Source organism: Lethenteron reissneri, chromosome 20, assembly GCF_015708825.2.
Source record: "Lethenteron reissneri isolate LAM-NWPU_2019-01 chromosome 20, ASM1570882v1, whole genome shotgun sequence".
Taxonomy (NCBI): domain Eukaryota; kingdom Metazoa; phylum Chordata; class Hyperoartia; order Petromyzontiformes; family Petromyzontidae; genus Lethenteron; species Lethenteron reissneri.
The window spans coordinates 6160299-6185774 of record NC_083798.1 but is presented as its reverse complement, the minus strand read 5'-3'; the positions used below and the strand labels follow the sequence as shown (position 1 = coordinate 6185774).

At 54.1% G+C, this 25476-nt stretch overlaps 1 protein-coding gene across 2 annotated transcripts; it reads right to left on the bottom strand.

Annotated features, from left to right (window-relative positions):
• Positions 1-379: 379 nt before the first annotated feature.
• Positions 380-12823, bottom strand: LOC133344644 (neurogenic differentiation factor 1-like). 2 transcript variants are annotated; one of them, XM_061554672.1, is made up of 3 exons: positions 12654-12823; positions 12106-12203; positions 380-4210 (listed from the first exon to the last, which is right to left on the bottom strand). In XM_061554672.1, the coding sequence occupies exon 3, from the start codon at positions 4019-4021 to the stop codon at positions 2564-2566; it is 1458 nt and encodes a 485-aa protein (XP_061410656.1). In that variant the 5' UTR covers positions 4022-4210; positions 12106-12203; positions 12654-12823; the 3' UTR covers positions 380-2563. The 2 variants fall into 2 exon arrangements, with proteins under 2 accessions (XP_061410656.1, XP_061410657.1); XM_061554673.1 differs by having other exon boundaries at positions 380-4042.
• Between the last annotated feature and the right edge of the window lie 12653 nt (positions 12824-25476).

Here is a 25476-nt window from a genome sequence, read left to right as displayed (position 1 = left end):
TCAGGACACGTGCCAACTCCGCTGTGCCACTCACGGCCCGTGAAGTAGCGATTTTCCCCTGAACGGTGTTAAACGATGGCGATGCGTGGTGTAACGATGCATCGATTAATAGATTGGATTCGGTTCCTATAGCCCGCGATTTTTTGCCACCTATAAAAATCGATGGATTTCAATTTTAATTTCGTGGCGTTCAACGGTATCCTTCTACAACCTCCAGATGCCGCTATATTCATAATACATTAATTACTGTAATGCGTATATCTAACACGTATATTATTTAATGGAATCCCGTTGCCGATATCGTGGTAATTCATCGAATCGCGTCGGAGCAAACTCCACGGGTCGTCTTCGCACTGTTGGCGGGGTTTGCCACCATTATTTGGTGGTTGGGGGCAAGCGCCAGATGGGGGTGTTTATTCGCCAAAAATCTCTCGTGGAAAGGGAACATTGGCCAACGCGATAACCGGATCTCGAACTCCCACGGGAAGGAATTATCGCTGTCGAGCCGCGCGAGTATTAAGGAGTTCTTTCCCAAGGGAATTATTTGTCAATAATCGGCGCACGGAGACCTGCGGGCGGTGGCAGGAGATTAGAGCCGCATGGAAGGATCCCTGCGCGGAGGCAATCGGCTGGAAAATCGCGACGCCAGTTCCTCGAGTTGGCAGAGCGACTCCGGACGCCGATAACACGTTGGGTCATGCAAATTGTTCAAGAATCGATGACCTCTGATGCAATGGTGGTGGTGGTGGTTGTTGTTGTTGTTGTAATCTGCGCCGAGGTTGTTAATTCAGTAGCCGGTAAGTTACGTGGAGGCATGGCGACCACGGAGTGCGGGGTTAAAGTGAAGGCTCACGTGAACGTCAAAGACCTCTAAAGTACCCGAGTGACGTCATCGCTCACGAGAGCGGGTCCGGTGTCTATCGGAGAAACGGCAAACACGAAACCTCGTTTGTGAAAACCAGTGACAACTACGGTCACCCGAGTCGACGTCGCGAAACAACGACAACAACAACAACATAAATCAAGACGCCCATCTCAGTGTACCCTCGCCTCGTTAGACAATTCACGAATGAACGTCTCGTCGCTTGGATGATAATTTGAATGCCCACGTGCGGGGCGGTGGTAATCGAGGTCCCGTCCTACAGGAGAACAGAGTTCACTCGTTCGTTACACAATTCCACCACCTTGGCATTGCACGGAGGTCGCCTGGAAGAGCCGGCAAATGTCGGCTGAGTTTAATCTTGTTGTCCACTCGTACCCATGGGACTGCCCGCGTGCGTGCGTGCGCGTGCGACGGTGTTATTGTGTCTGCGTGACCGTGTGTGCATGGTTACAATAACTGTAGGTGGGGAGTGGTCGCGAAAGCGGTTCGATTCTCGCTCACGGCCAACACCGGTGAAGACTATCTCAACAGGTCCTGGGTCTCTCCTAGGTCGACTCAGCCTCAAATGTCTAATGAGATGAAGGCGGCAGGGCGTGGTGACGGCCACCCACCCCCTCGTGTTCCATGCCGGCCTTCAGAGGTGCTCGTTAACAGCACTCGCCCCTACAACCTGTCAAGGCTTTGTCTTTGCGTGCCTTTGTGTGTCTTTGTGCGACTGCGTCTGTCCGTCCGGTACGTTTTCTAGACAGCACTGACGAATTCGTTTTTCCGAAATGTAACGATCCCATGGGAGTGTAACAGCTAAACGGGGTCTAACGGCAAATCCAACTCTGGCACTTGTTGATATAAATAAAGGATGTCCATAATTCTTACATCAAGCTGAGCGGGATTTGGCCTTTCTCCATCCGCTGCTGGATGAAGCGCTCTCAACGAACGGGCGTTGTTTGACCCACGCTTATTCACGCCGCTCTGTGGATGGAATGGGAGGCTGGTCGGGTGGGGTCGCGGCTCGACACGGATTTTACCCCCCTCCCCCCCATCGCTGGGAATGGAGCTCAGGTGGATGGGGTCCAACGTGAGGTGCGCTGACCGCGACTCGACCGCGACTCCGCGATGCTGTCGTCCAAACGGACGGGTGGACGCACGGACGGATCAAAGACCCTGGCCGGGTCGTGAGGAATGGGAGGAAGGGGAGCTGAGCAAGTTCATAAAGGCCCTGACTGATCAAACCCCACATGCCACTGAACAGCTGGTATATTCAGTGCAGCAATTCCTCGACTATATGGCTTCCATACATGACCCCCCCCCCCCACACAGAATAGTAAAACGTAATCATACAAATACAGTACAAAATTAAACCACGGACGCCTTTGCAATCTTTCACCGCGTACCGGTGAGGAGGAGGGGGTGGTGGGGGAGGGTGCCGTGGGGAAGGGAGGGGGGCAGTGGAGTGGTGGTGGGGGGGGTGAGGAATCAGATGAGACCCACAGCTTCGTCTTAAGCCACCGACGGCCGCGAAGCAACGGGGGAGGAAATCGCCACCGAACGAAGGAAACACACCGACGAAACAAACTCGCGCCTCCAATCGAGCACTGAACAGAACGTGGAGCTAGCGATGACCACGGAGCTGGGAGTGCCCTCCACCCCGCGCCGTTGCGCACGCACGCGCGCGTGTGCGTCTCAGCCGTGCGGATGGTGATGGTGGTCATACTCCCCGAACATCGCGTGGATGTCTCCGGCCCCGGCACCCACCAGCAGGCGGTCGTGACGCGCTGTCGCCCTCGCACGCACGCCCTCGTAAGCGCAGAAGTGCTCTCCTTGCGGCCCGTACCGCTCATACGCCGCGCCGGGACCCGTGCCCTGGCCCGCCTGCTTACAGCCAGCGGGGCCCACTGCTCCCCCGCCCCCACCGCCCCCACCTCCTGCTGCTCCCCCTCCTCCTCCTCCTCCACCACCGCCGCCGCCGCCGTGCGCCCCCTGGTAGCCGGAGCCCCGAACCCCGAAGTGCCCGTACCCTCCCCGCTCGTAATCCGCCTGCACGGACGCGTGCGCCGCTGCCGCCGCGGCCGCTGCCGCCGCAGCCGCTGCCGTGGCGGCCTCGTGCTTGAAGGCGAAGTTCCCGTTCAGGCCGTAGTGGTGGGGCGGACTGCCCGGCGCCTCGAAGGGCGGACTCGTGCACTCCGAGACGCCCGTGTCGAAGTACTGGTCTATGGCGCTGCTGAAGTAGGCTTGCGCCTTGCCCGCCTGCAACAGGTACGGGCCCTCGGCCGCCGAACTGTACGGAGGGCTCATGGCACCCAGTCCCGCCGGAGGGTAGCCGTAGGCGAGCGCGGCGGGCGCGTAGGGCACGTGCGCAAAGTCCACGCTCTGCTCGGGCAGGAAAGTGCGCGGGTTGAGCTGCAGGCAGCCCGCCACCAGGTTGGCTGTGGGCTGCGACAAACCTTTGCAGAGGGTCTGCACAAAGCTCAGCAGGTCGGGGCTCTGGTTGGAGCGCAGGATCTCCGAGAGCGCCCAGATGTAGTTCTTGGCGAGGCGCAGCGTCTCGATCTTGGACAGCTTCTGCGTCTTGGAGTAGCAGGGCACCACCTTGCGCAGGTTGTCGAGCGCCGCGTTCAGTCCGTGCATGCGGTTCCGCTCGCGCGCGTTCGCCTTCATCCGGCGCACACGCACGCGCTCCACGCGCGCCTTGGTCGGCTTCTTCTTGCGCGGGCCGCGCCGCCTCGCCTTGCGCTCAACCTCCTCCTCCTCTTCCATCGTCATCTCCTCCTCCTCCTCCATCTCCTCCTCGTCCTCGATGTCTTCGTCGTCTAGGTCGTCTAGGTCGTTGTCGTCGATTGGACCTTCGCCCGCTCCTGCGCCGCGTCCTGTGGCCTCTACCCCGGCAGCCGCCGCCGCCGCGGCTGCCGCAGCGGCCGCCGCGGCCGCCGCGATGTTTGTAGGCTCGTGGAGGTCCGGTCGCGAGTCGCGCAGCCCCAGCTGCCTATGCGAGGAGGAAGACGAGGAGGTGGTGCAGGAGTGTGGAGGCGCCTCGCCGTCGCTGCTGCCGCAGGCGTCCTCGTCGGCCGTGGCGAGAGCCAGACTCACGGCTCGCAGCTGCTGGCTCATGGCCTCGGCTCCAGCGTAGAGCTTCGTGAACATGGTGGTGGTGGTGGTGGTTTCCTGCGAGCGGTCACGGATGAACGGGTCGCGATCGGGTCACGGGCGGGTCACATGCACTTAAGATAATGCTGGTGATGGTGGTGGTGATAATTATGATGGTGGTTATGATGATGATGGCAATTGAGACGTGGGGCTGGGTATCCAACCCAGGTGGCCGGACTTGTAGCGCTGTGCACACGCGGACAAAACACACGCATACACACACACGCATATGCCACATACACACGAATACATAACCACATTAACACGCATGATGAAGACACAGATCCCCCGTATAGCCTTAACATACTTCTGGGCCAAGTGATGTTAGCGAGCACCTATTAAGGCCGGAACGAGACACAAGGGGTGGGGTGGCCAGCACCACGCCCGGCCGCCTGTGTCTTCCCCAGTGGCGATATTTACACCCACACACACACACACACGTACCAACACACAGACATACATACCCAAATTATCAGACGGTTGGTGCAAGTGGTGCTAGCAAGCACCGACCAAGGCGTGCACGGCGCACGAGGCGGTGGTGGGGGTACCGGGTTACTCATTCAAGGCGAACTCGCAAACGTCCAGGGGCTGGCTCAGATATCACTCGCCAACGCTGTTAGTCGTAGCCGGGAGTGGAACTCAGGCGGGCAGTTTCGTAGCGTAGTGAGGCGTATCGCTATTCCACCGCTCCCATACAAAGACAAATGTCCCCCACATACCCAGAACAGATTTTGGGGGCAAGTGCTATTTTTGAGCGCGTATGAATGCCTGCACGGCACACGAGGGGGTGGGTGGCCAACACCACGCCCGGCCGCCTTTGTATCCCGAGTGGTGATGCTGGCACATCGCACTAGGTACTCATTTGAGGCTGAGTCGACCTCGGGGAGGCCCATGACCGCTTTAGAAAATCGTCGCTGGAGTTGGCCGCTCATACACACACAGACACACACACATACATACACACAGATACACGCACATACACACAGACACACGCACATACACAGAGACACACACAGATACACGCGCATACACACAGACAGACGCACATACACACAGACACACGCACATACACACAGACACACGCACATACACACAGACACACGCACATACACACAGACACACGCACATACACACAGACACACGCACACACACATACACACAGACACACGCACATACATACAGACACACACACAGACACACGTACATACACACAGACACACGCACATATACGACCTTCGTGGAGATGGAACATCAAAACGGGTCGCAGGGACTGATGGGATATGCGCTCGGGAGAAAAGGCGTGGAAAGGTCTTCAAGCAGCTGTGCATGATGATGATGTTATCTATTTTCATTATATATAGCATCCCACCTGCTTATTAGAATAGTAATGATAACACGAATAACCACGTCCTGTGTTAATCCAGGAAAGCGTCACTGAGCCTCAAAACTCATTGTTGTTGGTTCGTGTGAACCCAGTGAAAACCCCTAAGAGATCAGATAGGTTCACGATCCCACGTTTTTTTTATTGCCATCGCCTGGCCTACATAGCAGCTCATCGAATGGACACCACGTAGTTTTTTTAGAGTTCTATGAATCTCTGCGTGATCCACCAACCCTTGCCTAACCCAAAAGAAACAGAGACTTGTATTACGAACTAACGTTCCAGGCAATAGCCCATTTCCAGAGCAGAAAGAGAGAGAGAAGGTGGGTGGGGTACATTGAATTATTTGGCGGTACCTTGAAAACACCGACTGGCGTGTTTGCGTTATGGTCAAACAATCTGCATGGCCAACACGGCATGAGAAGGCCTTCATCCAGCAAGTGGATCGACCAAAGGGCTGGGCATCACATTCGCGTCGCTAATTAAAAGGCGTGCTGGCGACAATTAATTTCTTGACTTGAGCCCTCCTCTGAGTAAGAGGGCCCCCGCCCCCTGTTAACGTGAACGATGCATTGATCCCCACGCACCAAATGTGGAAGTCAAAACGAGTATCTACTTGGTTCTTTCGGTAAAGTCACGTAGAAGGGAAATAATAAAATAAGATAAATAAATAAAAAACATAATAAAATTATTCTCACGACGTTTCGGCCACACTGTCTTTCCGACAGACCTGTTCTTCACCTGAGGACGGCTGCTTGCGTTGTGGCCGAAATGTCGTGAGAATTATTTTATTATGTTTTTTTATTTTATTTCTTAATTTTATTTTATCATTTCCCTTCTACGTGACTTTACCGAAAGAACCAAGAAGATGAATCCCTGCAGTCACGAAAGCTTTAAATCGAAATTCAAAACGAGTATTCGACGCAATAAACAATTAACCGTCGCTAAACTACAACGTTGGGGGGGGGGGGATAATCACGAAAGCCTCGTCCGCGTGTACCAATCAGGGAGTGAACCACGTGCATTGCTACGAGACGCCGCGGCCTCTATGCCGCACACGAGAGCTGCCGTGTGTGTGTCTCGAGCATGTGGTGCATTATGGGAGTGGTGGTGTCGCAGCGACCTGAGCTCGCGTGGCTGACACTGGTGGTTTGAGTGAAACCTGGACCGGTCCCTCCTGCATGCACACGCACTGACCGGCGTGGTGAAGTATGGTCAAAACAAACCTTTCACGAGCGACACGGAACGGGGGGGGGGGAGGCGGCCTTTGCCCAGTAGAGGCTGGCCTGGTTGATCCGGAAGCCGGCTTTTCTCCAACAGTTTTTAGTTTATTTTCGCGAGTGAATTACAATTCTCTCGCGAGCTCCGCGAGAGACGACGCGGGCATTCCGGCGTGGCACACAGAAAAACAAACTTTTGAGCTCGCTCTGTGACAAAGTCAACGTCTCCAGTTGGAGCCACATTTAACACAAACAAAACAAACAACACAACAACAGGGAGGGCGACACGGCGGCGATAGTGTCCCTCCGCTTTGAACTCAACCCTCGTTTAAGAAAATAAAACATCTGAACATGTTATGTATACCGGAGGAATCCGATGAGCTATGAAGCTCTTTTTTTCCACAGATGTCCAGTAGTTACGCGAAAGCAGATAAGCAGATAAGTTAATTAAAGTGACGCATGGCCTTGACAAGAGAGCGCCTAGACTCTGTATTGTGGTGGCGTGTCGGCTCGTATTCCCTCGCCCAGTAACGCCCTGCGGTTTTTCGCGTCGCCCCTACGCGGTCGCCCATTGACGTCGCTCATTTCGTGATTAACGCAAAGCCGCGATGCAGCAGAGGGGGGGGGGGGGCGCCTGCATTTGGAGACTTGACGAGGGAGCGCGAATGACGCCACGCGCGGGATCGGGTTCTACTGGCGCTCGGTTCAATCGGGGGGGCTTGACCAACGTTGAAGGAAAATAATAAAATAATAAATAATACAACATAATAAAATACAATTCTCACGACGTTTCGGTCACAACGCAAACAGCCGTCCTCAGGTGAAGAATATGGCTGTCGGAAAGACAGCGTCTTTTCAGACGCTGTCTTTCCGACAGCCCTGTTCTTCCTTCTACGTGACTTTACCGAAAGAACCAAGAAGATGAATCCCTGCAGAAAGCTTTAAATCGAAATTTGACCCACGTTGTTGTGTTAAGCGCAGCAGCGGGGAAGGGGGGGCAGAGCAGTGGTTGGTGGTGGCGGTGATTGTGGTGGTGGTGGTGGTGATTCTGGTGGAAGGTGATGGTGAAAATGTAAATTATGGTAATTGTAATTTGCACTTATTAGGATGACGATGTTGATGCTGGTAATGATGGCGGTGGTGGTGCGAGTGAGATTGAAGGTAATTAGAATAATTGATGTGATGATAATGGTGAAAGTGGTGGTGTTGGTGAGAATGGAGATACTCATAATTGCACTTATTAGGATAACGATGTTGATGATGGTAACGAGAATGATGATGGTGGTGGTGGTTCTGGTGAGACTGGAGATGATGGTTATGACAGTGGTGGTGATCGTGGGGATGATGATAATGATGATGAGAGTGGTGGTGCGGGTGAGATTGAAGATGATGATGATGAGAGTGGTGGTGGTCGTGGTGGCGGTGGTGGTGGTGGTAGAGAGAGACATTGCGACTGCGCACTAACACCGGACATACCGACTCTGACTCGAAACCCCGATTCGACTGGGCAACGTCTCACGACTCAAGAGCAGGGACATGATGTAGCGTTCACGATAATAAGACATCATCATCGTCATCCACTCTCATTGGTGTACAGCGTGGTCCAGATGTCTTGTAACCCCGAATTAATTGACACCTGACATATATTCCTTTTTGTTACAAAAAAAACCTAACTTGCAAAAATATTAAATTTTACAGAATTAAACGGGCGTCACAAGACATCTGGACCAACATGCCCATTACCATGACCGCCACTCACATGCACGGACGCTAATTTGGAGCGCAATTTTTTGCCGGACTCTGACATTGCTTGTACCGCATTGACCCGCGGTTTCTTTTTTAAACCCAAGATACCGGAACACACCGCGACTCCACTGGACATGTCCACTGCGCGCTGCAGGCGTCGCGCTTCGATCAAAACCTCGATATCTATCGACTCTCGACATGGAGATGCGGGGGATCGAACCGCCGCTTAGCCGACCGCCCTCCGTGGGGGGGGGGGGGGGGGGGAATCGCCGCGTAGCTTTGTGCGGCCTTGAAATCAGCGGGCAGCAATTGCACGGCGTGCGACCCTCACTCGACTCTACGCCCCCCCCCCCATCCCTCGTGTTTAAACACCCTGTGGTTGGCGCTGTCCCTTCTCACCCCGAGGGAGCGAGCAGTTCGTTCTTTGCCCAGGTAGATTAATATCGACATATTCGAAAACCATTCCGAGACGTGGAATTTCCAATGATACAACGGACGGACGCATACGCGTGTACAAGCATGAAAATTCCCCCCCCCCCCGTATTTGCTGTTCGCGGGCACCTATAACAGGCCGGCAACGGTGGGTGGTCAGCACCACGCCCAGCCGCCTTTGTCTCCCCAGTGGCGATGTTTACACGCCGCACCGGGTACACATTTGAGGCTGAGTCGACCTTGGCCGGGAAGTGAACTTGTACCGCCGGGTCCGTAGCGCAGCGCGCAAGCGGCTGCTGCGCCGCTGCTCTCCACGTACACAACGTAGACGCAAAGACAAAGGTCCCCCGTATAGCTTCAAACGGCCATTGGAGCAAAGTGCTGTTAGCGAGCACCTCCGAGGGCAGGCACGGCGGTGGGTGGGCCAACACCACCACGCCCGGCCGCCTTTGTTCAGGCCAGTGCTGATGTTTTATTCACACCACGCCGGGGGTCAACCTGAGGACCAAACATTCGCCACTGCGATCGGTCGTGAGCGGGAACCAAACTGGATGTTTGCCGTATTGTAGTGTGCTCACCACGGCAGTACCGCTCCCCACGTGTATATATACACACACATAGATCCCCCGTATAGCCTTATCAGACTTTAGGGGCAAGAGCTATTCGCGAGCACCTATGTAAGCCCGAACTGAACACGTGCGGGTGGGTGGCCAGCACCACGCCCGGCCGCCTTTGTCTCCCGAGATGCGATGTTTACACACGCACCAGGTACTCATTTGAGGCTGAGTCGACCTAGGGTAGACTCAGGACCGGTTCACATAATCGTCAATGGTGTTGGCCGCGAGCGGGAATCTAACTCGGGTCGCAGGAGTTTGGATCGCAGTGTGCTAAAAGCAACACCACCGCTCCCCGCATATAGAACAAACAAAGACAAAGATCCCCCGTATAGCCTTAACAGACTGTTGTGGAAAGTGCTGTTTAGCGATTGCATACACAGATTGGCACGGCACACGCCCGGCCGCCTTTGTCTCTCCAGTGGCGATGTTTACACACCTCACCAGGTAAGCATTTGAGGCTGAGTCGACCTAGGGGAGGCCCAGTACCGGTTCAGATAATCGTCATTGGTGTTGGCCGTGAGCGGGAATCGAACTCGGGTCGCCAGGTTCGTAGCGCAACGCGCAAACCGCTACACCACCGCTCCCCACATACACACACTCAAACGTGTGCACACACACACATATATATAGACACGTATCGCAACGCTTTGGAAAAATGCGTCCGGGAGCACCACCTCGGCTCTCCGGCGTAGATTTAGCGCAGCGTCAGGCCCTACCTGATGCGCAAGTGCCGGTTGTCATACCCCCCCCCCCCCATCCATCCCCTATCGGAGTCCTGGCTCCCCCCCCCCCCTCCCTCCCCCCCAACACTCACACCAAAGTACAGCTCTAAATAGAAGCCGCATTAGATAGCGCTTAACAATGTCGTAATTAAATTTCGGAGCGCGCAACAGAATATGTACTCAATTTGCTCTCACCCTAAGGATAGACGACATATTATGCAAATAAAGAGGGGTTATTAAACATTAAAGAGCGCCTCCAATCGCCGCGATGGGGCGCGGCGCAAGTCGCTGGCGGCCAGACCGAGCGCCGGCGACTCAACACGCGCCGCTCGACGCTCGAGGAAGAGGAGGAGGCGACGAGGAAGGATTTTGTGACCTTTGTTTTGTTTGTTAAAGCGCGCAAACTAGAGCGTCGTTTTCGCAAGCGTCGTCGAGTCCTGAAAATGCGACGCACGCACGGGAGGTTGTACGTCGCGAGGCGACTTTCCCCCAGAGAGACACAGCCGGTCCAGATCACGCGGGCCGGTTGCGTGGCCATGTGTCACACTCGCGCGCGCGCGCACGCCCCACACTCGCCCTATTAACGAGATCCGTACACGCGAGCGTGATTAATTTTCGCTCTAACGTCAACGTCAACAACAACAACAACACAAACAAACCAAAACCCCCGCTTCGTTCCCTGATCTACACTTACACCGCGAGTACAGCGCGCAAAAATGTTCCTTATTTATTTCAAATAAATCCCACTCCCTACCCAGCCAATAACAACGACAACGACAACATAACATACTCGGACACGAGCACCGACCCCCATGTCCTCTCGTCCGCTGCGGCTCGCGTCCAGCGATGTGGCTGGCGCACGGCCGCTCGGCGTGGATCGGGGTTCTTAATCGCGCCGAGCGTATGCAGAGGCGCGCCCGCTCCTCACTCCCTCTCTCTCTCTCTCTGCGGGGCACCCGCACGCAAGCGTGCTAATAGCCGGGCATCAGGTGCATATTCATTTCTTCTAATAAAACAGCCAGCGTGGGGAATACCTTGGGCTGCAGGCTGGACCGCAGCCCGGGCGAGAGAGCACCGGGCGGCCGCGGAGGGGGGGGGGCGTGTTTACGGGACTCGTAAAAAAAATGAAATAAGAAGAAAAGGAGGAGGAGGAGGAGCGCGCGAACTCGAATGGTTCCGCGAGCGGTTCGCGAACCACTCTTGGTTTAGGCGAAGCGAGGACCAAGGTTCCAACTCAACACACACGGCGTGGCGCGGCGCGTGTGTGGAGTTGGTGCCTTGGTGCTTTGGTGTCAAGAAAACGCTCAGTGCGGGTTGGTTACGTTGTCTGAGTCAGGAAGCGGAGCCGAAACGTCGATACAATTATTGTATTTTTCTTTCATTCTTTCCGGAATTAAAATAATTATTTTGATATTTTCACTCGCGCTGTTTCATTTTTATTCGCACCGTTTCTTCAGCTTTAAAACTGCGATATCGTAATTGTCGATGTGAATACAACAATTACAGCAGTAACGGCGAAAGTCAAGTACGTGCGATAAGTGACGATACACAACAGAATCCATCTCTGTGACTGCACGATCACATATAATAAAAATAAACATCACGACAACAACAAAAATGCTGAGGATGATCGTGATACCGGCCTGATTCTGGTCACGGCGCTTTAATATTTTACGCAGGCAAATTTCACAGCAAGGGGCTATTTTGTCAACATTTCTCAACATTGGACGTTCACCTCCAATGAGGGGATTTGATATTTGTCGACGAGGCTACGGGCGCGTGTAACAAATCACGAATAACCTCACCCCCCCCCTCCCTCCTCCCTCCCTCCGTCCCTCGCACCTTCCCCGCGTGACGAACAATTAATTAGTCGACTAATTTGTGCGGAAAGTGTTCGGGTGCGAAAAGAAAAAAAACATTATTTGGCAGAACCGCACACGGAATCGCTTATTGAAAAACAAACCTGGATTGGACCCCAATTCTCTGTGCAGACGACGCCACGTTGACGGTCCCGTCTCACGTGAGCCGCCTTGCAGGATGAAGGAAGGCACTTTCAGAACCCTGGACGGGAGGAGAGAGAGACACACGGCGACGCGCGGAGTCACAGTCACGCGTTCGGGGGAGGGGGGGCGGTGTGGGGGCGACTGGTCGCCTGGTCTCCTCGACAAGCAGGGGACACGGGGACTTGGTCGAACGCCCCCGCTGCATTAAGACGCGTCGGCCGCGTTTATGATGAAGAAGAAGAAGACGAAGCCTCGGATCACACATGGATCGCGGGACGGTGCCTTCTCCATTCGTCGAGTTGGGACTGCGCGGCGGAGGTCGCCTTTGAGGTCTAAGACGCCGACGCGCGCCACGCGCCCGAACAATTAGCGCGACGTGCACGTTTTTTACGCACACGCAATTGCATTGGCGGCGCATGATGAATTCTACGCGAATGAACGACAGCAGCTCGCGGTGCCCGCATCGGAGCGCGTTGTCCGCGTCCGGGCAGCGGAGCCCCCTTCTTACCCAAGTTGCTTGGCTCAGAGCGCGCTCATACTTTGCTCGGGCCGCGTGTCTCCGCGCGTCTCCGTGTTCCGTCTGCGAATGGCGCCGCCGAACCCGGAGCGGCGCGAGAGCTCGGAGGAGGGAGCTCCCGTGTCAGCTCTTCCCGTACGTGAGCACCGCTCCTCCGCCACCCTTCCTCTCCCTCTCTCTCCCCCTCCTCTTACGCGGCTCCCACTCTCTCCCGCTCCCTCCCTCCCTCCCACCCTCCAATCCAGCCCTACCCCTTCTCCTCCACCCCCATCTCCCCCCCCCCACCCCACAAACTGGCACCAACTACAGCGATGCCAACGCCGCTCATGCCACGGCGCGTGCCATATGGGGCTGACGTCAAGAGCTGACGCGTGCGGGGCACGTGACTGACGCACGAACGCACACGTTTGCGTGCCCCCCCCCCTCCCTGACCCCCACACCACTCCGCCCCTTTCTCTCTCGCTCCCATTCACATGCACACCTTTACGAGGACCTCCCTCCCGTCATCCTCTCAAATTCTTGTCTTCTACACACGTACACACACTTCATCCCATTCTCTCTGTAACACACACGCACACACACGGACATCTATCTGTGCATTTCCATCACTCCCCCCCCCATTCCATGCCACCACACTCGCCCCCCCCCCCTTCTCCCCACCCCTCCCCACCCCTCCCCACATGTATATCTCTCCCAATCTACGCACTTGTTTATAATTATTCGTGTCGCGCGCGGGCTCGTGTTCGGATGCGCGCACGCGCCCTCTCTCCCTCCCTCCCTCCCTCTCTGCCTCTCCCCCGCATCTCCCTCCCTCCCTCGCTCGCTCCCTCTCCCTCTCACGCTCTCGCGCTCGCGATCCCCTGGGCGCGCGCGTGCCCATCTGCCGCTCGCGCCAAAAACTCGCAGACCTGCTTTCTACTCCTCGGACCCGCGGGGGGGGGTGGGGGGCGGCGGCGGGGGGGGTAGGAGGAGGTAGAGGAGGAGCGCGCGCACTGGCAAGCTACCTGCGCGCGCAGCGATCACCATCACGATTATCCCGCACCCCCGACGAGATGTCTCTGCATCCTACAGAGAACGCTCGGGCGTTAGGCAACACGCACGCAACCGACGCATACGCGCGTGCACGCATGCGTGTGCACATATGCACACACACACACATGCGTGCGTTTCTTGCACATGAACGCACGCGCGCGCACGACAAATGTATTCCACCAGACTAAATGTATGATCGGGATGAGAGGTCCCGGGAGAAGGTGAGCTTTTGCGGGTTATTGTTCACCTGCGCGCGACAAGGCGATGTGCGCGCGCGTGCACGTGAGTGCCGTTTGCCGTGTGCGTAAATCGATGACATCTGGGTCTGCCCCGCAACGCTTCCGCCTCTCTGGCACGCTTCTTCAGAGCGCACCTAGCGTGGCACGGGGCGCAGCAGGAGCGACGCCACCGCCACTTAGTGGCCAATCGCGGATGAAGTTGGTGCTTCCGTGTGTGTGTGTGTCACTACGCGCTCGTGTGTGTGTGTATGTATGGTGAGCGGTGGCGCAGTGGTTAGCGCGCTGCGCTACGAGCCCGACGACCCGGGTTAGATTCCTGCTCACGGCCAACACCAGTGACGATTATCTGAACCGGTGCTGGGTTTCCCCTAGGTCGACTCAGCCTTAAAACTAGCACCTAGTGCGAGGTCTACAAATCATCACCGGGGCGACAAAAGCGACTGGGCGTGGTGCTCATGCCACACCGGCGACCCCTGCGCGCGCCGTGGCGGCCTTCATGGGTGCTGCTGCCCCGCTTGCAGCAAATGCCCCATCAGTCTGTTAAAGGCTCAACGGGAGATCGACATCGTTGTGTGTGTGTGTGTTGTTTGGCAAGGCCAGGACTGTGCCTTGGGCTGCTTCATCGGGGGGAGTAAGGCGGAGAGTTGGGGATAGAGGGGGGATTGGGGAGCGGGGAGGGAGGGGAGGTGGTGGCGAAGGGAGGGTGAGAGAGATGAACAACACACACACCCACATCTACACACACACACATTTACACACACATACATCTACACACACACATACATCCACGCACACATCTACATCTACACACACATCTACATCTACACACACATCTACACACAGACACATCTACACACACACACATCTACACACACACACATCTACACACACACATCTACACACACATCTACACACACACACGTCTACACACACACACGATGATACACATGCACACACACTTATAAAAAATATATATACGGACATACACACAAGCACAAACATCACCCGTATAGCCTTAACGAATATTAGTGGCAAGTGCTGTTTAGCGATTGCATACACAGATTGGCACGGCACACGCCCGGCCGCCTTTGTCTCCCAAGTGGCGATGTTCACACACCGCACCAGGTAAGCATCTGAGGCTAAGTCGCAGGACCGGTTGAGATTATCGTCACTGGTTGTCGGCCGTGAGCTGGAATAGAACTCGGGTCGCCGGGTTCATAGCGCTCACACACACACGCACACACACAAAGATAAAGATCCCCCGTATAGCCTTAACAGACTGTAGGGGCAAGTGCTGTTAGCGAGCACCTATGAAGGCCGGAACGGTACACGAGGGGGTGGGTGGCCAGCACCACGCCCGACCGCCTTTGTCTCCCTAGTGGCAATGTTTACACACCGCACCAGGTACTCATCTGAGGCTGAGTCAACCTAGGGGAGGCCCAGGACCGGTTCAGATAATCGTCACTGGTGTTAGCCGTGAGCGGGAATCGAACCGGGGTCGCCAGGTTCATAGCGCAGCGCGCTAACCGCTACACTACCACTCCCCACACACACACACACGCACACACACACGCACACACGCACGCACACACACGCACGCTCACACACGCACACACACACACGCACGCTCACATACGCACGCAAGCTCACACACGCACGCACGCACACACACACACGCTCACACACGCTCACACACGCACACACACGCACACCCACACACGCGTACTTTCTGATAGGGACACACACAGGCCGCTGCTGAAACCTCCCCACGTCCGCGAGGAGTGACGGGGGCGCGCGAGTGACGGGCATTAACGCGCGCCTCTGCCGTGTCGGGAAACAGCGCCAGATGTTCTTGTCAGAGAGAGAGATTCGGTCGTGAACGAGCGAATATTCGAACTCTGCCCTCCGCTCCCATCCGCAGCACAGCCCCCCCCCCCCATCCTCGGGGGCGGGGGGGGAGCGCTGGGGGGGGGGGGCAAGAGTCGCGTGCTGCCAATCGCTTCCCCGCTCGTTCCGCGAGGTGTCCGCAGATCGCGTAACGCGCGGGCTGTCGGCCCTGGTGGAGATGCGAGAAGGGCGCAATGCCTCTTGTTTTGTTTGCACGCTCTCTCTCTCACGCCGTCTCGTTTCACCGATTAACCTCGAGACGTAGCGCCACTGCTGCTGCTGCTGGAGCCGGTGGCGCAGTGGCGGTTTAACTCACTGCGCCGTGAAGTCGGCCCGTCTGGGTTAGATTCCAGGCGGCGGTGGTCAGTTGGCGAGTAATGTCTGAGCCCCGTTCTGTGCCCTCCCCCGACTTACCTTCTCGTTCAGAAACCACGCACTTACCAACGTGGTGGTTTTGTTAGTTGAATTCTGTTCACTGGGGGTTGGGGCCCATTGAGCTCAATCGCTTCTAAATCCACGGCGACCCCGGTGGTTCCCGTTGCATGCGCCTCTCCGCGATCCACTTATTTTGGCACTTTCCATCTCCCGTTCCACTTTGATGCTCGACGTCGCTGCTGCGTCTCGGCCCGGACGTCGCGCGCTGCGGAACGCGCGCTGATCGGAAACTTTCTTCGACGCGCAAAGTTGCCGTGCATCTGCTCGATCGGTCTGCGCCAGGGGCGCGCACGATCGACGATGAGAGGCAGCGCGGACGCGACGCACGCGTGAACGCGCGCGCACGCGTGCGCAGGCCTGAATATCGGGCAGTTTGTTTGTCCCAAGGAGCAACGCGGCCTCGAACATCGGTGCGCCGCTTCTAAACTCGGGTGCGCACGTCGATTGCACTGCTATGGTTAGATGCGCGATTATTACGACGCGGATTAGGGCATCAAGGTATGCCGGGGTTCTTAATAGGAGCGCGATTGGGTACGTGAAACCCCACTCTTTATTTATGGGTTTTAATACTTGGTGACCTATTTAGGCGGCATTACACACGCCGTGCAATACAATCTGGATTTACATCGCGGCTGAATATGACCGCGTTTCATAACTTATTTCCAAAACCGTGGACTTTTGATTTCATAGAGATATTGGTCTCGATGTGAGGCTATGGGCCTCTATACGGGTCTCTGTGTAGATATATGGGTCTCGGTGTGGGTATGTGGGTCTCTATGTGAGTGTATGTGTCTCGATGTAGGCATATGAGTCTCTATAAAAGTCGTTGGGTCTCTATATTATACAATGTGGGTCTATATGGCATGTCATTGCAACCGCATCTCAAAAAGTCGTACGACATATAACAGGCGACGTTTCGTTCAGTGGCCCTTCTTTATAGCGCCATTAAGTTTGCAGTATCAGCAAGTGAGTTGTGCTGGAACTTAATACTAAAACTAAACTATTTTATTGTTTTACTGGGTAAGGCCCACTGAGTAATAGTGCTCTTTTTCAGATGCCACCTGGCCACAAATGATAGCTCAACGAAGTGGCTCATCACGTGGACATTTAAAGCAGCTACATACTTTAAACGCATGTTACTAAATGTAGAGGGAAAAACCGGTGGGCCCGAGAAAAATCCACGCGACAACGGGGAGAACGTGCAAACTCCAAATATACAGCGGACGTCAGAGTAGGGATATAACTCACGAACCTCCTGCATACCAGGCGACGTAGTTGACATCTCGCCAGCGTGGCGCCCAGGGGCAGGGAGAGGACAACACGGTTGTCTGGGGGGAGATAAGTTGTAGGCACGCACTGGCACGGGCATGCAGACACGCGCCACTCACCACGTGCGGACACGCATACATCGTGTTTGAAAATACATCGTGCATATATATGTATGACAAGTTCTACACACACGTATTTAGAGATATGCATATGTACATAATCATACATCCATAATATTACACATACTGTACATATGGGGTGGCACGCGTAATAGTGCAGACATACAATCACATTATGACACATTCACACATAGCGACAACACCTTAAACGCATGCTGACCTCGCGATGTGCACACATGCACGTATACGCAGACCTACATAGGCACGCACAAATCACACGCACATATCTACAGACAGAACACACGCACACGCAGACCAAACATGCATACACACAGACACGTACCCACGTGTACATACGCACACACACTACGCACGCGCGCTTGAGCGTGCGTACATACGTGCCCACACATGCGCAGATTTTTTTTTTGCGTTTTGCCCTCAAACGATTTTACAGGGAGATGGAGGAGAGAGCGAGAGAGAGAGAGGGGGGGGGGGAGAAACGCCAATTAATTTGCTGATGCTGCCAGCTGCGGCGTGGCACCATCTTTTACACTCGCACATATTTTTTAATGAAAGTCATTAGGGCTAGGAAGCAAATGTGGTGAAGAATTTATTAATCTTTCGCCGTGCGCGCGCGCGCGTGTGTCTCTCTCTCCATCCTCTGTCTCGGGGTTTTTGAATGCCCATTCCCTTCTGTTGCGGGAGAGAAGGGTGGCACAATGTGACGCCTTCTTACTTGCCCCCCTCTCTCTCTCTCTCATTCATTTGGTTAACAATAAGAACAGCGACCAAAAAAGTCTTATAAACGAATGTAGTGGGTGCGGGGTGGTGGTGTGGGTAAGAGGGCTGGGGGGGGGGCATGATGGGTGGGGGGGGGGTTGTAGGGGGGGGGTATGGTGGGGGGGTGAACGCGCTCATGGAACGCATCCAACTTCGCCGCGGCTCCCAGCAGCAGCACAGGCAGCAGCAGCAGCACTCCGCGTCAGCGAGCAGTTAAATCTGATGAGTCAAACATCACATTTACATATATAATCAACCCGGCTCGCTAATTGCATATGCAAAAATGCAAATGTGCATTAATTAATTACTCTTTTAATTAGTTTTTTTGCTTGTTCCGGCTATAAATCACGCGAGGGAGGACGGGAGCGCGGGATGCTTTTGGCCCATTTACATTTCACACGGAGCGCGTTTTACGCTGCCGTGTCATTAGCGAGCCTTCCCCTCTAGGTGTTTTTCACCAATAAAACGCTCTCCCCCCCCCCAGCCCTCCCCTCCGCCACCCCCCCCCCCCATATTCTCCATCCCAAACTGCCGTCCCGCGCCTTTGCCCGCAGCCCTCTTCATCGAGATGCGGAGAGGCCTGCGCACCCCGGCACGCCACCCCATCCTTCTCGCCCCCCAGCAGTGAACCGCTCCCGTGTGCCCCCCTCCTCCCTCCACCACCGCCACACCGTCCGCCCCCCCCCCCACCCAACACCGCCCCACGCCCCCAGCGGCGCACCCTCGATTCGCTCGCAGCTATAAGTCTACAGATGCATGGCTACACACGCGCACGCGAGCACTTACGCACGCGCACGCGCGCGCGCGCTCACCGTTGCTGGAGCGATGCGTCGATTAATTCGTCGATTGTTAAAATCGATTATTCGCGTCGCGAGTAAAACGCGACGCCAAAGCAGCGCGCGTCGTCGATTTTCTAGGTGCCGCTAGTGGCCGTTATTGTTCATCGATGTAGAACCAAATATAAATCGATTATCGACCAACGCGTGTTCGTGCATCGTGCCGGTTTATCTGGGAAGTATGGTCGAATGGATACACCCCGAATGCTTCGTTATACCCGCAATGCACACGGAGATGCATCGGAACCACACACATAGCATACATACATATAGAGTATAGATAGAAATTTTATCATAGGTTTCCCCCTTTTTTATAGCAACAAAACAGGTGTTAAGATGTTAAAACACAAAACTGAAACCTTTTACAAGGAGTAATGTCTGCATCAACGACAATACTTGTGGTCAGAATGCATTTTTTTAATTTAATAAGGTAAGGCTCACTGAGCTACACGGCTCTTTTTCAGAAGAGACCTGGCGACCACAAATGATAGCTCAACGAAGTGGCTTATCACATGGAAATGTATATCAGCTAAATACTCTAAACGCGTGTTGATTATTAATGTGGAGGGGAAAACCTGGGAGGTCCCGGAGAAAGAGCACGCAAATTCCAAATATACAACAAGCGTCAGGGTTGGGATGAGACTCAGGACCTCCTGTATACCAGGCGAGGTAGTTAACATCTCGCCACCATATGCATACCAGCCACACGCCACTGACGTTGACCGTGGTCGGTTTGGCAGCCCAATGCGTCAACTCACGCGTGTCCCATCGATAGATTCGTCTTAATTTTACTCGGTTGAGTTACTCGACTAAAGCGGCAATGTTCGATCCCGAAACGCGGTCTCTTTCCTCCTAAATCCACAGGGAAATGATCACCGCCAGGAGCCCAGTGGCAGCATGGCATTCGCAGGATGATGATGATGACGGTGGTGATGATGATAGCAGTGGTGCACCCTGTGCCATAAACTGTGCACACGCACACCCCGTGCCGTGCCACTCCACCGCTGGATGAGCGCCGCGCAAGGCCCAACTATTGGTTATTTGACCATTTTTCACCCCACTGGTCAATTCGGACTGGTGGTCCTGTTACCCCGCCCCCACTCCACCCCCACTCCACCCCTCCCTCTCTACAGCCCACAACGAAAATTACACCAGCGTGCTGTGCTTGGTGGTCACCCATCAAAATAATCTCTCTGCAGGCTCAACCCTGCTGTGCAAATGGACCCAAATAAATGAAGAATGTGTTGAAATTATTTCGCACCGTACGTATCCAACCGCGTTAATCGGAGGTGCGGGGGAAGGACAACAAACTAAACGCAAATAAAAACAGTTCTAAAGAAATGAGTTTTCTATCTAGACGATTTAAAAGTGCATAGCTCCAGTGGCTTCCTAATATCGGAAGCAAGAGCGTTCCAGACGGCCGCGGAAGCGCATCTGAAAGCGCCACGCGATGCGGAGACCGCCGTCTTTGCTCGATGGCCAATCATTCATCGCCATGATTGTTAAATATTATATCACGTGCATCATTTACTTGCCATGTTTTAGCAAACCGCTCCTGGTTGATGACTCCCTCCCCATTTGTCGTGCTGGGGGGGGGGGATTAGGAAGATATTTTTGACCATACTTCACCACGCTTGGTTCGTGCGGGTTAATGAATCGAAACAAAAAAATATATATAGATCGTAAAAAAAAATTACAAAGAAAAAACGCACCCGGTGAATTACTGTCCATACGCGGGCACCGCGTGTTCTTGAAGTTTGCATTCGGTAATAAATAATTTCGCGTTGATTTTGATCTGCGCGTGAACACGAGGCAGGCTTTTGCTCACTCATTAGTAGAGGATTCCCACTGATTTTAATAATTAACAAGCCTCATTTGCATATGCAAATCAGCTCTCATTTATCCTACGATTGAAAGCTGGCTGTTTATGTTTTTTTTTAATATAGTACACGGCTTTGTGGCACAACGCGCGCACAGATTACAATGGAGTACACCCCCCCCACACACACACACAGCCCTTCACCTTCACTCCGTATGGCCTACATGAGACACACTTCTGTTAGCGAGCACCTATTTAGGTCGAGCCCGGCCACACAAGAGTGTGGTGTGGTCAAGGTTCACGCATTGTCGTCGTTGTCTTCACAGTGCTGATGTTTGCGTACCGAACCAGATACAAAATGTAAGTCTGAGTCGACCTAGGGGAAGCCGACGACGGGTTATGATAATCCCACTTTACACTGATCTCTTAGCCGTGGCCGAGAATTAGACTGAATCGTCTGGGTTCGTAACGCAATGAGCTAACCACTGCGCTACACAAAAAGACAAATACAGTGTTTTCCCCGTATAGCCTAAACAGACTTTTGGGGCAAGTGCTGTTCGCGAGCGAGCATCTATCCAAGCCGGCACGGCACACGAGGGGATGAGCGGCCAGCACCACGCCCGGCCGCCTTTGTCTCCCGACTGGCGATGTTTAAACGCCGCACCAGATATTCATTTGAGGCTGTGTCGATCTAAGGAGGATTGCCCACGACCAGTGAAAAGTCATCGCTTCTGATCGAAGTCGATTTCAGCAAGTTCATGGCGCGCGGTGCGCCAACCACTGTGCCACCGCTCCACGGACACGCGCACACGCGACAGCCTTCGTCAAACAGGTTTCGTCAGCCAGGCGGCAACGAGTTACTCCAACTTTATCTCATTATAGAGCCACACTTGTAAGATAATAGCCTCGTGCAGTAATTGATTGGATGTTGCGTTAAGGTCGCGTTAGAACTGAAGAACACTCTCTGGTGTGTAAATATACTAAATACGTTCTATTATTATACCCAACATAGAAATGTTTTCATTGCTTTCATTAACCAGTTTTTATCGTTAACCGAAACGGTAATTTCACACGTACCATTGATACCAATCGGGTGGGATAGGAGCAGTAGTTAGCGCGCGCATTGCGTAATGAACCCGGCACATCTGAGTTCGATTCCCTAGCACGCTCTGTGTATTACTATTATTATATCACACGGTGAATCACAATGCAAACCAAACATCAGTCGCAGCCGTTACAAAACATTTCTCGGGCAATCGAACCGATATACGCATTGTCGCCTAAGATTAATGCCTTCATCTGAGTGTTCGTCTTTTCTTCCGTACGGCTGCTGATGCAGATGCAGAGCAACGACCACGATGTCACGTTCAGGAGCAGCGGAGTGCGTCGTCATCATCGCCGTGATGATGTCTCCTTCGTATTTGTGGATCGGGGCGTTGCGTCGTTATACGCTGTTTGTGCATCAGGTATCCGCATCTACTGCCACGGTGTTTAACATGAGCTGAGTGCAAGATCCAAACCGGGGGGGGTCTCTTCTGCGTTGAGTCTTTCACGGGGTGTTTGTTTTACGAGTTATTTTTTTCGAGCTCCATTCGGCTCTCCTGGCTCGATGCTCAGCGTTCAATCGCCCATAGAACGGGGCTCGGGACGCCACTCCGCCCGCCAGCCACGACACAATGGCAATGCCCCCTTTGCCAAGTGCGCGAGGCGAGGGACACGTGTCCTCTCCGTTGTGTGCCACTGTTGGCTTCTCGAGTGGCGAAGACGGGACTCAAGTGGCATCATTACGCACAACAGGCGCTTTTGTCCTGCTGCCGGTGACGCGCAAGAATGAGTGGGGAGTGGGGGGTAGGGGGTGGAGTGGACGTCACGCAGGGAGTTAGGGTGCTGCTGCTGCTTCTCGTGGTGATGGTGGTGGCTGTCGAGACTCGGTTTGGACTCCTCTGCGTGGCGATGGAGCTGGGAATGAGCGGGTTATTTTGAGGGCAGTGGAAGGAAAGTCGTAGTCATAAAAGCCAAGGTGAGTTTCCTGCCCAAAGTGAGCATTGTGGCTCATTTAATGATTGCAGCCCTAAGCTGGAGGAGTTTGAATCCATGCATTCCTAGTTGGCCGACGTTTCGTGTAACGACTCTCATTTTCTGTCCATTTTATTAAAACCTTTAAAATATACACTGTTCACGTCGAAAGTTGTACATTTTATCTGAGCTGTTTTGGAGGAAATCCAATGGTATACATATTGCAACGACTACCAACACTCGCTCTTTTCATGATAGCACAGAAGATATTCTTTGTTCTTTCGGTAAAGTTTTCTTGCTGTGGATTTCACACCTGATGATGATTGCTTGTGTTGCTGTCGAAATGTCGTTAGAAATTGTATTGTTTTATATTTTTATTATTGTATTATTTCCTTTCTACGTGACTTTACCGAAAGAACCAAGAATATGAATCCCTGCAGTCACGAAAACTTTAAATCAGTACAGAAGATGTTTATATAAACTGTATGGGTGTGGTACGTGTATAGGGAGCGGATGGCGCAGTGGCTAGCGCGCTGCGCCACGAACCGAGCGACCCGAGTTCAATTCCCGCTCACGGCCAACACACCAGTGACGATTATCTACACCGGTGACGTGCCTCCCCTAGGTCGACTCAGCCTCAAACGAGTACCCGGTGCGGTGTGTAAGACATCGCCACTGGGGGGGGGGAGAGACAACTGCGGTCGGGCGTGGTACTGGCCACCTAGCCCCTTCGTGTACCTTGCCGGCCTTAAGGGTGAGCTTTGTGTGTAACTATGCAAGACTCGATCGACACAGGCGCGCGCGCACGTGGGCTATAGTTTGCGCGCCGCGACGCGCGGTGCCACGCGCGCCCACGCGCGACTCGCACCCCCTGGCGCGACAGTGGCATGCTGATGAGTTACGAGCGCCATTGCTGTCAATTAGTCTTGCGCGGAGTTCACGGGTCTCTCCGAATAAATCTGTTGCCTGTCATGGTGGGGAGGCTTCTGGAGTCTCGGGGGAGATCGAGGGGGGGGGGGCACACATCGACAGCTGGGCCAGTTTCCCTCCCCGCCTCCTGCGAATGTGGTGGTGGTGGTGGTGTGTGGTAAAACCGACAGCGCCACCGCTACGATCCACCCGCCCACCCACCACCACCGCCACCCCTCCTCCTTTTTCGCTTCCTCACTCGTACAGAACGAACCCGCCAAACCCAGCACCCCCCCCCCGCCCCCTTCCACTCACTGCCTCCCCTGCCAATTCTACGTCCAATATTGCCTGCCCCCGACTACGCACATGCACGCGTGTATATGCACTCACACACACACGCGCGCCAGAATACGAATGCGAGTATAGCCTTATAAGGGCACACATAAATACACACGTGCATGCGTACGTACCCTAAATACACACATTGGCGCACACGCATGCATACAAACAAAAAGGCATGCATGAAAACATACACGCGTACACATGTACTTATACACATATGAACACAAAGACAAAGTGCTGTCAGCGAGCACCTATGAAGGTCGGCACGGCACACGAGGAATTTCGAGGCCAGCAAAACGCCCGGCGGCCTTTGTCTCCCAAGTGAAAATGTTTACACATCGCAGCAGGTACTCATTTGAGGCTGAGTTTACCTTGGGGGGGATTAGGACCGGTTCAGATAATCGTCACTGGTGTTGACCGTGAGCCGGAATCGAATTCAATGCCACAGGGTTCGTAGCGCAGCGCGCTAACCGCTGCGCCACCGCTCCCCACATGTGTGTGCCCACATCTATGCATACATGCGCGCACACACACACGCCTACAGGTATGCGTGTGAATACACAAATATGCACGCACTTACCTCCATAGATGCATCTGTTCCATCTCGTTGCCACACAACCACGGTTTAACCAACCCCGTGGACGTATCTCGAACAACAGCAGCAACAGCAGCCAACTATTCAACACTCGGCAACCGTGACGCCCAAACGGCACTAGGTGCCAGGCTAGGTGCACTGTGAGACCACGCGGATTTCTCGCTGCCAGGCCGGAGGAGGTGACGGCTCAGCCACACGCGGTGGTTGGGTTCATTGAGCAGTGAACAGGCCGGCTGGATGACGGAGCCTCCGTGAAACTCTCTCTAAGTTTGTATTTTCAAAAGTACAAGAAATTTAAATTCCAGGCATGGATCTATCTTTCCATGCTTTTTTGCACACTTTTCATATTGTTGTTCAATTCAATTCGTCATTATATAAAAAAAAAGATCAATTTCGTAGGCCGATACACTGATTCAACCCCTTTTTCTTTATCCACGTATCCACGTTGCTCTTCATTGTGAAGTTCATTCATTCGTCAACGTCTCTTCGCTCGATTTACGGAGAGTAAGAATCCAGGAGCACGTGGATTGGAGAGC

Coding starts and splice junctions, on each gene's coding strand:
- LOC133344644 (XM_061554672.1), bottom strand. CDS start 4,021: ATGTTCACGAAGCTCTACGCTGGAGCCGAGGCCATGAGCCAGCAGCTG.